At 43.0% G+C, this 13,333-nt stretch overlaps 1 protein-coding gene across 1 annotated transcript in view; it reads left to right on the top strand.

Annotated features, from left to right (window-relative positions):
* The window catches only part of TESC (tescalcin), a 94,765-nt gene extending 86,652 nt beyond the window's left edge, over positions 1–8,113 (top strand). The window contains exon 8 of the mRNA XM_083151454.1: positions 7,176–8,113. Coding sequence (XP_083007580.1) covers positions 7,176–7,253 — 78 coding nt within the window. The 3' untranslated portion in view covers positions 7,254–8,113. The remainder of the gene's footprint in view (positions 1–7,175) is intronic.
* Positions 8,114–13,333: the final 5,220 nt, after the last annotated feature.

Raw genomic sequence — 13,333 nt, 5'->3', positions numbered from 1 at the left:
ACAATGAAATATCGCATAGCATTGCATGCCAGCAAATCTTTATTGTACAAGCACCCTGGTGGGTGCTTACAATGTTAAATGCACAGATAGTGTGGTGAGCGCAACGAGCGGACGCGAAATACGAGCCCGAAGCGTGGCGAGCAGACGCGGAATACATGTAAAGTAATCCGTGTCCGCTTGCCACGCTTTGGGCTCGGTGGCTCGATGCGCTCGCCGCACAATCAACTCCACGCCCACGTGGATAGTGTGGCTGCGCTCGCCACGCTTCGGGGTGGCGTTGACAATGGGGGTGCATTTAACTTTGTAAGCACCCATCATGGTGCTTGTACAATTAAAAATCGCATTGCATGCCGCTATATTGCATGTGATGCGATTGTATAAGATGCACTTTGATCAAAATTGGGGGCTCCGTGGTAGGAAACAAGTACCCAAAAAAGTAATCTATTGTTATATCAATATAACCACCATCCATTATTTTTATTTATTATAATTAACCTATATTTATATGGCGCCACAAGGGATCTGCAGCGCCCTATTACAGACGGGATATGGTCACTAGGACACCTTAAATAGGTCAACAATGGGATGAACTGTCAAAAGTTTGACATGATTTTTGGGCCAAATTGTGCCGACTGGTGGTATTTCGTACCCTACCATCCACTATGGCAGGGCTGGGCAATTGCGGCCCTCCAAATGTTGATGAACTACACATCCCAGCATGCCTTGCATCAGTTTCAGCATGGCCCCATAGCAAAACTAATGCAAAGCATCCTGGGATGTGTAGTTCATAAACATCTGGAGGGCCGCAATTGCCCAGCCCCTACACTATGGCATGGTGGGAGAACATAATACTTCCCGGTTATGTCGACATTCGGGACAAAACCGTGAAGAACTCATGTCGTCATTTTGACTGTCGCCCTTCCCATTGTCGACCTAATGCTTGTGTCAACCTATTTCAGGTGTCGACCTAAGCCCTGTCAAACTTTAGTGGTCGATCTAATGTATGTCTACCTTCACTGAGTCGATCTTGTGACCCATATCCATTACAGAGTAAATAAACAAATAAGCAAAACAGGGACTTGCATTTGAATACAATAGAGGAGAAGTACAGGGTATATAGCCCTAGCTGCATCAGCAGAGGACACTGGAATTGGTATCAGCGTGGCAGAAAACCACAGGGTTTTGTGTCATCAAAGGTGTTTTAATAAGAGGAGAAAAAGCACATGAGGGAAGAGGGCCCTGCTCCTGAGAGCTTACATTCTAAAGGGGAGGGGCAGACAGACTGGGGTGTATGATATCATTACAATTGGAGAGGGGGGGAAGTGGACTCTTTTTGTGGGGCACTCTTAGTTATCTGGTTTGATTTAAAACTTAACTTTTATTTTTTATTTTTAATATAGGGCGGACATGCCTATCCCAAGCATGTTAAAATTGCTCTTCTGTATTTGCCTCTACCACCTCTGATGGGAGGCTATTCCACTTATCTACTTATCTATTGCCCCTTTGCAGGGTTTTTATAGCACTGACAACTATAACAAGAAAGCTGGGGAAGCTTTGTGTGTTCATGCAGCGAAACGCGGTAAGTATAACCTGTTTGGAGACCATTCCCTTCATTTGTAGATAATTTTCTTCATGTATACCAGTGATGGCTAAACTTGACACTCCAGCTGTTATTGAACTACATATCCCAGCATGCCCTGCTACAGTTTTACTATTTTACTATTTGGCCATTGTAAAACTGATGCAGGGCATGCTGGGATGTGTAGTTCAACAACAGCTGAAGTGTCAAGCCATCACTGATGTATACCAACCATGTCTAAATACCTTATGTCTGCTGTTGCTAAAAGGCTGCATAGTGGCGCCTATTTTAGATTAAACACTCTTTCTATGTAGTATTGGACTGTCGTTCAGATGTTAATATTTCTACAATATCTTTTAATGATATCATACACTTTGGAGAAGGGGGGTTTTTGGGAACCGCACAAGGTCCTACTCACCAAGTGTGAATTGGGTCAAAGGAGACCCTTTCACCACTCTGGTGGGGTTCGGCCTGAGTTGCCTGTGACCAACTTTCCGTAGACGTAATGTCCCTTCCGGGATAAGGGGTCTTTATGTGTTGGTGGTGCTCCCCTGAGTCCGATATATAAGTACAATTGGAGAGGGGGAAAGTGGACTCTTTTTGTGGGGCACAGAAAAAGAAAACCAAATTTTGCAGCGCTGTTAAAAATAAAAACCAATAACTAGTTGGATTGACTTCACAATTTTTATAATAAAATATTTTTAAACAGAATAACACAATTTAATAGGGCATAGGGCCACACATGGAATACATATACTGATAAAAGTGCATGGGTGAAGTAAGCAGAACTCGGATAAACTGAATTACTGTCCGTTCCTATAATGCCTTGGAATTAATGATAGGACCACCTCTGTATTCAGAGTGGGTTATGGTTACCGTCCTCCTTGCTCAATTTGGGGGGAGAATGGATCCTGATGGAATATGAATTTCCCTTAGTACGTCCAAAAGTCCCTTATTTGAGTAAGGGACATTTGCTTTTCCAACTGCCCGAACCAGCCTGAAAGGACCAAATATTCCTCTTTTACCTGCTCCATTAACATCAAGTGGCAAGCCCCACTCCTACCTAAAGGACTCTCTACTCAAAAAAGGGACTTTTGGACGTACTAAGGGAAATTCATATTCCATCAGGATCCATTCTCCCCCCAAATTGAGCAAGGAGGACGGTAACTATAACCCACTCTGAATACAGAGGTGGTCCTATCATTAATTCCAAGGCATTATAGGAACGGACAGTAATTCAGTTTATCCGAGTTCTGCTTACTTCACCCATGCACTTTTATCAGTATATGTATTCCATGTGTGGCCCTATGCCCTATTAAATTGTGTTATTCTTTTTAAAAATATTTTATTATAAAAATTGTGAAGTCAATCCAACTAGTTATTGGTTTTTATTTTTAACAGCGCTGCAAAATTTGGTTTTCTTTTTCTGTGTATATTTTCAGGTCTGACACACCTGATCTTGTTGCAGCTGCTTCTGAGTTAAGCAGGTCACACCTTGCGCCCCCAGGGGACCCCCCCCCCCCCCTTGCTCCCATAGCAAGTAAAGGGACCCCTTCCTTATTTTTAATATAGGGCGGACATACGTTGTCCAACAAATAACATAAGGCAATTACAGACAGACAAATTCATTTTGCAGTGAGCTTTTAAGTTATATGCTGTGCAAATTTTGTTCTATACCAGAACCACAATTATATCTTGGATGTGCCTAGCAAAGCTTGTCGCTGTATTTGCTAGGTATCGTCTGAAGGGTATTTATAATGATTTGTATGGGGAAAATTCCCTGCTTAGACAGGTGCTTGCACACTAGGTGGAAAGGTAGTGTTAAGCTAATGTGTTTATGGATTCAGCAGCCTGTGTCAGTTCTTCAAGGAAAAGAGAGGTTGCTAGACAGTTTATATTCCACTGCAGTCATCCAAGAAACGTCATCATTCTTTCATTCTTACTATTGATCACCTTTCACACACAATTTTAAACACTGTTAGGTTGAAGAGTCCTGATAGTCAGGTGAATGCCTCTCCTTGAGTTGTGCAATTGGAATGCACCATGTGTTGTAGGTCCTGGTCAGTTGGAGGTGGTCCACTGACCCTGACAGATTGTCGGTCAACAGTTTGACACTGTTGTTAAGATTGCTGACAGGAAAACATAGATTGATTATCAGACACAAGCAAGTTCACAGCTAATCTTAGTTTGCGCACTTGGTGCGGGATTGGCGTTATGTCGACACGTTAATGGAATCAGTTATCTGTGACAGGTTTGTCTAGCAAGATTTGCTGACTGATCCCTATGGTACTGTTGACTGTAAATGGTCCACAGACCCCCCCCCCCCCCCCCCAAAAATAAAAGCCCCATCAAAGAAAAACACATAGATTGCCAGCTGGTGTTTGCGCACTGTTTTCAGATTTCCGTTTCACAACATGACCTAAACGTCTTCTCAGAACAGAAATTTTGCGCACAATCAACCTTTGAAATATATATCGCTAATTCAACATTTCCCACGTTCCTGTATCAGGGAGAGGGTTAGATTGTTTTGCCAAGCCGTCGGCAAGTATCAAGCATAGATTCAAGTATCAAGCATAGATTCAAATGATATGTAAGTCAGGTTTACCCCAATCCGTAAGGTAAATTTGTTGCAATCAAGTATTAGACAAGTTTTCAAGCAATGGGGATGTAGTTACCTACAGTCCATACAATAAGTTGTTGCAATGAATTGCATATATCCGTACAATAAATTGGTGCAATAAATGGCATGCATACCCACTAAGTTCCGTGTCGGGCGTTGTGTCACAGAGGTAAGTATCCCAAAAGTTAGTACAACAGATTTGGTCTTTCAATGTTGGCTTTATGTTGGGTCAGATTTGACATTTAACTCGTCTCCAGATCAATTTTTGTATAGCTAGTATAGCCATGAATTGTGTTTGAGAGAGATTGGTGCAGCAAATTCAAATCTCCCAGAGTTGGCCTTCTAACAAGTCAGATTGGACCTGCTACTGTCACTGAGTCTTGCATACGTGCATTGGACTCAGGATGAGAGAGTCCTTCTCTGTGCTATAGGGTCAGAGAGAGATACAGTAGTTACACTTCTACTGTTGGATAAACTGTGGGTAAAATTGCTTTGTTGTTTATGCTGACATTGCAATGCAAATCACCACGCAGTATTTCCAATGAGAGAGTGTCAGAAATAAAAGGGTATAGATTCCCATCTGCAGTGTTAGTGTGTGAAAGAGGTCAGGAAAAATAAAGTAGTCCACATGGAAACAATGCCACTTTCTGCTTTTAAATAAGTCTTGCTCCTGCAGCAGACTTGAGTAATGAGAGAGGACAGGCACTGGTTCTTAATGTGGGTAGAATAAGTAAAGGGAACCCCGTTCCTACTCTTGCTGTTAGATAAATGCTGCCATGTTGTTTACACAACAGAGCATGGCAGACTATGTAAATCAGCAATTTGGGAAGTTTGTGGGATACCTGTATGGAGGAGGAGGATGCCCGGTGTGCAGGGAGAGAGTGAGGGGGTTCCAAGTCCCGTCTCTGTGCAGGCTCCAATAGGGTGTTGCTCCTTCCGTTAGCAGGGTCCCCAGAGTGTGCGGCTAACTTGCGGCTGTAGTTGCTCTGCAGTCTAAGTGGCACTGTCCCGCCGGCGCCGCAGTGCAGGAGATGACGTGCGTTTCACCTTCCTACGGCTTGTTCACATCAAGTGCCGTAAAGCTGCCGGCGGGACAGTGCCAGTTAGACTGCAGAGCAACTACAGCTGCAAGCTTTTTTTTGGGGGGGGGGGGGGTCTGTGGACCATTTACAGTCGACAGTAACATAGGGATCAGTCAGCAAATCTTGCTAGACAAACCTGTCACAGATAACTGATTCCATTAACGTGTCGACATATCGCCAATCCCGCACCAAGTGCGCAAACTAAGATTAGCTGTGAACTTGCTTGTGTCTGATAATCAATCTATGTTTTCCTGTCAGCAATCTTAACAACAGTGTCACACTGTTGACCGACAATCTGTCAGGGTCAGTGGACCACCTCCAACTGACCAGGACCTACAACACATGGCGCATTCCAATTGCACAACTCAAGGAGAGGCATTCACCTGACTATCAGGACTCTTCAACCTAACAGTGTTTAGAATTGTGTGTGAAAGGTGATCAATAGTAAGAATGAAAGAATGATGACGTTTCTTGGATGACAGCAGTGGAATATAAACTGTCTAGCAACCTCTCTTTTCCTTGAAGAACTGACACAGGCTGCTGAATCCATAAACACATTAGCTTAACACTACCTTTCCACCTAGTGTGCAAACACCAGTCTAAGCAGGGAATTTTCCCCATACAAATCATTATAAATACCCTTCAGACGATACCTAGCAAATACAGCGACAAGCTTTGCTAGGCACATCCAAGATATAATTGTGGTTCTGGTATAGAACAAAATTTGCACAGCATATAACTTAAAAGCTCACTGCAAAATTAATTTGTCTGTCTGTAATTGCCTTATGTTATTTGTTGGACAACGTATGTCCGCCCTATATTAAAAATAAAAAATAAAAGTTAAGTTTTAAATCAAACCAGATAACTAAGAGTGCCCCACAAAAAGAGTCCACTTTCCCCCCTCTCCAATTGTACTTATATATCAGACTCAGGGGAGCACCAGCAACACATAAAGACCCCTTATCCCGGAAGGGACATTACGTCTACAGAAAGTTGGTCACAGGCAACTTAGGCCGAACCCCACCAGAGTGGCGAAAGGGGTCTCCTTTGACCCAATTCACACTTGGTGAGTAGGACCTTGTGCGGTTCCCAAAAACCCCCTTTCTCCAAAGTGTATGATATCATTAAAAGATATTGTAGAAATATTAACATCTGAACGACAGTCCAATACTACATAGAAAGAGTGTTTAATCTAAAATAGGCGCCACTATGCAGCCTTTTAGCAACAGCAGACATAAAGTATTTAGACATGGTTGGTATACATCAGTGATGGCTTGACACTTCAGCTGTTGTTGAACTACACATCCCAGCATGCCCTGCATCAGTTTTACAATGGCCAAATAGTAAAATAGTAAAACTGTAGCAGGGCATGCTGGGATATGTAGTTCAATAACAGCTGGAGTGTCAAGTTTAGCCATCACTGGTATACATGAAGAAAATTATCTACAAATGAAGGGAATGGTCTCCAAACAGGTTATACTTACCGCGTTTCACTGCATGAACACACAAAGCTTCCTCAGCTTTCTTGTTATAGTTGTCAGTGCTATAAAAACCCTGCAGAGGGGCAATAGATAAGTACATAAGTGGAATAGCCTCCCATCAGAGGTGGTAGAGGCAAATACAGAAGAGCAATTTTAACATGCTTGGGATAGGCATATTGATATCCTTACAAAGAAATAAGGATCAAATATGGTTTGAGGTAACATGTTTAAATAAAGGGCAGACAAGATGGGCCAAGTGGTTCTTATCTGCCGTCAAATTCTATGTTTCTAATACACTGACATTCACTGTATGATATCATATATAACAAAATCCTTTGTCCAGATTGTTTGAATGCATGTATCATGTGGCTAATATATATCTTGCTTCACAGTTATTAATTTTTCTTTTCCAGATGTGGGAGGGAATTGATATTGAAACCAAAATGCACATCCGATTCCTGAACATGGACACTATACCTTCCTGTCACTGATGTGTAGCCGAAGCTGGAGAACTTTTCACTTTTCTGACATGTTTTTCACGTGCTGGGGAAGAACGTGTTGTTTATTTATAGCTGGAATCTTATTTCTCTAAAGGTGATGGCATTAAGTTATAAGGGTTGTAGATTTTAAATTGAAGCTGGAGACATTATACTGGAAAGTGATCGTTCTCATCAAAAGAAAAGCACTGAATAAAACCCTTAAGCCATTAATGTGCAGCTTTGGTAGAATAAAACAGATGCATAGCAGTCACTTACTCAGTAGGCAGATTATTACAATGCAGAGGTTCGCTCTTGGTAGAGGCTAAGACAGTAGAGCAATATCAATATGCTTGGGATGGGAAGCAGTCAATTTACCTACAGTCAAAATACTGACATGATCAAAATACCGACTTCATTATGCCAACACGGTCAAAATACCGACATTTAAAATGTTTACAGGTGAAAAGGTCTACTTGAGTTTTTCATGATTTTTTCCTTAGAAACCGACTTGTTCATATTTTACCATCCCAGTGGACGTGGAGGGGGGATATAATAGTGTGCCAAGCGCAGCGAGACACCATGGCAGGTATTTAATGCGGCCGGCGAGGGGGTTAAACAGCGAGGGTTGCAGAAAACCTGCGATCCTCGCTGTTTCACCCCCGCGCTGGCCGCTCGCTCTATTCAACGTTCTAGGGAAATCCTCACTGTCACAGGACGGCGAGAATTCCCCAAAACAGCGAGACCTGCGGCTAATGCAGAGAACTCACTGTATTTAGCCGCGAGTCTAGCTGCTTCTGGACCCGCATACGCCAATTCCCCCTCGCTCAAAAAGTGGAGCGAGGGGGAATTGGCGTATGAGGGGGGGGGTGTGTTGAATACTGACAGGGTGAGTGGTGACAGCGAGCAGGAAGTCCTGCTCGCTGTCGCTGCTCGCCCACAGCAGTACACTTATACAGTGTCCATGTCAACCTATGTCAACATAGACACCCAAAAAAAGTAAAAAATCAAAACTACCTTTTGATCTGTTGACATTTTAAATGTCGGCATATTGACCTTGTCTGTATTTTGACCATGGGCCAATGGTGGTCTGTATATTGACCATTGGGATTTTAACTGTAGTCCTTCTGAACTCCTTGGGATAGGCGTATGGATTTTTTATAAAGCACCAAGGATAAAACAGGATTAAGGTGACGTAAAGGCTAAACAAAGGGGCAGACCGGATGGGCCAAGTGGTTCTTATCTGCCATAGATACTGTAAAATGACATCCTCTAATGCAAATGTGTGCTTAAACAGATTCTATGGAATGTTCCCTGTTTTATTTCACTGACGCTACATTAGCTGTGAATGGACAGGAATAAAGCAGTTGTTTGGAGTTTTATCCATGTTAATGCTTGTGTGGCAGTAACACATTTGATAAAAAAAAAAACCTGTAACCATTTTTAAGAAAGGGCAGTGGCAATGTATTGTATTCAATAAATACCGTTTTTTACCTGTAGACAATGTCTGCCATCAGTTTACTTTACTTTTAATTTTCTTGTTTTAATCAGACAGGTGGCCTATAGTATCCAGAATCCTCGCCATATTTCTGTGTTCCAAAGTGTTCGTTAGGCAGCTTTAGTAAATCTAGCTGTGTTAGCCGCTACTCTCATCCTGCAGGTAGGTATAGACTATCAAAGATTCAAAATCATTGATGGTTTATGGCCGATGTAGAATACTTTTGCCATCGATGGGGGGAGAACCAGATGGTTTACCTCCATCGATGGCTGACAGACAATGTCTAGGTTGATAGTCTATAGCAGGGGTGGGGAACCTTTTTTCTACCAAGGACCATTTGGATATTTATAAAATCCTTCGGGGGCCATACAAAAATTATCTACTTAAAAATGACCCTGGTACAGCGGTACAATTTACAAAATACACAGGTGCAGCGGTATTTACATGTGGGCATTATACACCGGTGCAGCGGTATTTACATGTGGGCATTATACACCGGTGCAGCGGTATTTACATGTGGGCATTATACACCGGTGCAGCGGTATTTACATGTGGGCATTATACACCGGTGCAGCGGTATTTACATGTGGGCATTATACACCGGTGCAGCGGTGGGCATTATACACCGGTGCAGCGGTGGGCATTATACACCGGTGCAGCGGTATTTACATGTAGGCATTATACACCGGTGCAGCGGTATTTACATGTGGGCATTATACACCGGTGTAGCGGTATTTACATGTGGGCATTATACACCGGTGCAGTGGTATTTACATGTGGGCATTATACACCGGTGCAGCGGTATTTACATGTGGGCATTATACACTGGTGCAGCTGCGTTATACACAGCTCATCTAAACCCAACTCGCCCCCCCCCCTCCACATTGGAAACCGCTCTGCCCGCCACTGCAGAGAAATCACAGGGTGGCATACCTCCCAACATGACCCTCTCCAGGAGGGACAGAATGCTCTGTTTCTGAACTTTACTCTTAATGTATGATTGCCGTCACCTGTTTTAAACAGGTAAATTGCTAAGAAAGGAGTGTAAATTGCTAAGAAAGGAGTTTCATCACAGGTGATGGCAATCATACATTACTAGGGAAGTCCAGACACAGAGCATTGTGTCCCTCCTGGAGAGGGTCATGTTGGGAGGTATGGGGTGGGCTAATTGATGCAGTGGGGACAGCAGAGTGAGGGTGACAGGTAGTGGGGACAGCAGCATAAGGGTGATGGGCAGTGGGTGACAGCAGAGGAGGGTGATGGGCTGAGGGTTAGGCTGATGGGGAAGTGTTTTATGGTAAATAGGCTGCAGGGAGGGTAAGAGTTAGGGTGCCAGATGGAAGTGTTAGGATTAGGCTGCAGGAGGGTTAGGGTAGGCTTGGGCAACCTGTGGCTCTCCAGCTGTTGTGAAACCACAAGTCCCAGCATGCCTTTCTACAGTTTTACTGTTACAGAATGTTAAAACTGGCAAAGCATACTGGGATGTGTAGTTTCACAACAGCTGGAGAGAAACAGGTTGGCTGGGCCTGGCCTAGGGGAGAGTTAGGATCTGATACAGAATCTAGTGACTATAATAGCTAATAAGTGAAGCAGCTGCACCACTGTACACATAGGGCCTGGTTTTGGGTTACTTGCAAAAGCAAATGCACTCTCTAACGTACAAAACCATGCTGCAATGCAGGTGGGGCAGACATAACATGTGCAGATAGTTAGATTTGGGTGGGGATTTGTACTTCAAACTGATAAATATATTGCAGTGTGAAAATAAAGCAGCCAGTATTTACTCTGCACAGAAACAAAATAACATCCAAATCTAACTCTCTCTGCCCCCCCCCTGCAGTGCACATGGTTTTGTCCTCTGCAAGTGAACTAGAATTAGGCCCATAGTTTTGTTGATATTCTAATTATGTCAAAATTTCACCAGTGCCAACACGTAGACAAAACATACCCAACCCACTTATAAGATTACTGCACTATTTCACCCTTTATGTGCCACTTCATACCCCAACTCTGGTATAATCCTTTACAATTTAACTACTGGTAATATTCACATACCAAAACACAGTAGGTACAAAGTGAGCCCGGGAGCCATCTGTAGAAATCCAGGCCCATCCACAGTACAGAAGTGTGGGCAATATTTGGATGACTTCCTAACCCTCTGCCTACAGAATCTGTCCTTGTTGGCTGGCACCTCTCCTTGTCAGCAGCTGGCATATTTGGGCATCTCTTACAGATAGTTTGAGATCATGGACAGAAAAGTAGCTGGGACATGTTTTTAGAATTTATAGTATGACCACCGCAGTAGTAGGTTTGCTCTCTCTCTAGTTATTATTGGTTGATTAAAAGTGTAAAATAAACATGTATGCCATGTGTACGTGTGGCATTAATCCGAGCTATTTATAGGTCACAGGCAGTAGACAATGTGTATCTGGAAATGTTCTAAGCGGATGTTTGATAGCATAGAACACGCATGCAGTAAACAAAAATAAATCTATTTTCTAATTTTAATCCTACACATATTGTGAGTCTGATGACAGTTTGAAAAGGCCAATTATCTAGTCTGCCTCACTGCATATTACACTGCATACAGATCTAGAAATATAAATGGACATTAAAAGCGGAGAGGTTTGTTCACAAAGGGTGAAAAACTGTAGGGTGACTTGTGACGTTCTCATCTACTATATTAAAGAAATAGGTTAATTTATAAATAACTGCAAATAATACAACTAACCTGTGATCTGACTATAATTATTACTTTTCACATAATTGCTCTACAAAAACACCCAGTGTGTATGTACCTTTAGTTTGGCTATATGACGAGTTGGTTAACGCATGCGTACCGACTTTCTGGCTTCCCCTCTCTAGGCAGGGGACGGGGCTGTCGCTTGGGGGCGTGGCCAGAGCAATCGCATCATTTTAGTCAAAAATATCCCTTTTAGGTGCTGGTGCTAGGCTAACTGGATGGTCCCAGGGGATCAATTACTCGCAACTGAATTACCTCCTATAAGTGCAGAACTTCCCCCCCAAAATTTTAAGTTTTAAGTAAAATATGTGCATGTTTCCTAGATGACTGTATTAGGATATGGGTACACGCTGTATGTGGGGAACAAAAAACAACTCCAAGTCAAGGAAAAGACCTAACAACTAGCTTGATTATTGACTTGTTTCCAACATTTATAAAGATGTTAAATGGTAATGGGGTAGCTGGGGGGCACGTATTGTAGGAGATAGGCTTGCCATAGGCAGAACAGTGACTTATTCACCAAGGAAGGGCTGGTGCAACTGCATGCTGATGACTCATACTTTACCAGTGGAGGGATGGGGGCACTGGGGCAGGTGGGGGCATTGTTAGGCTTAGGCACTAGCAGAGGACTTAGGGTTAGGCTATGGGGGGGTGAGAGGTTAGGTGGTGGGGTACCAGGGTTAGGGTAAGGCACTAGACAGGAGGGTTCGGATGCAGGGAGGGAGGGTTACATGGGCAGAGGGAGGTAAGTGTACTTGCTAGACCCTTGTCGGGATTCCCTCCTTCAGAATGCCGCCATTGGTATTATAAATGCTATCATCCTGTCTGCCGGTCATCCATATGTATACCTGAAGGACAACACGATCAGGACAGTAATATAAAATACTGTCCTGTCCGTTCTTTTCCCCTATAAAGTTTGTTCTACTGCAGTATGATCTAAACAAGTACATCTGGCTGTTTGATAAAGACTTTATGCTATTCACACTTTTTTCCCAACCTCTACTTTGGATGGTGATTTTTGTTTTAACCTGGTTGCCAATTTCTTAACCCTAGTTCACTTTAACAGCAGAAAGTTGCCTGATATTATGTAATAGTCTTAACTAGTATTGTTACAAATACTTCTAGCTTCTGTGCGTAATTTGGCTGGGTTCCAGAGTTGTTTGGCATTAGGATCTGACATTTGTCTGTAGCTGGCCCTAGGAGAACATGGAGAAGCAGAAGTATTGCCAGCACTGGCTATATAAGAAGTGACCTTTTTGTCAAGGCCCTGGAATACTTCAGAGATGTGGGACTACCTTGACATTTTCCTTAAATAAACCCCCACATGTCACTAAAAACATGCAGGCTCAAGTTCAACAGAGGTTATCAGATGGAGACTTTATTGGTATTTATGGTGAATGTATGAATCTGTATGCGGCAATTAACATGCATACAAATGCCTTGGTGAACACAAGGGCAGAGCCAGAAAACCCATATAAAGCATACAGAATGATACTCTTGATTGTAGTTAGCTTCAGCAAAGCGGTTTATCCTGATAGCCATTTAGGTTGCTATCACTAGGTGCAGCCACTTTAGATGCCAACACTGCAGTGGTGCATATACCTGGTGGTGTAGATCCTAGCATAATGTGGTGCAGTTAGAGAGGTGCTAGAGTAGCCAGACAGTGTTTGAAGTGGTCTATACCCCCTTCCTGTTGATGCCATGTCCCCTAGACCTGCCCCTTCCTCCCCACCTAGCAGACATTCCTATTAGAAAAGATGATTTATGATACTGGTTGAATACCAATGACTCTTTTTGATAATTGAAAAATGGCAGGAGAAGGTGATGAAATCACTCTGAACCCCCAGAAAGTGG

This window comes from Crinia signifera, chromosome 1, assembly GCF_055691185.1.
Source record: "Crinia signifera chromosome 1, ASM5569118v1, whole genome shotgun sequence".
In the NCBI taxonomy this organism is placed as follows: Eukaryota; Metazoa; Chordata; class Amphibia; order Anura; family Myobatrachidae; genus Crinia; species Crinia signifera.
The sequence above is the reverse complement of the archived record's forward strand: the minus strand, read 5'-3'. Positions and strand labels throughout refer to the sequence as shown.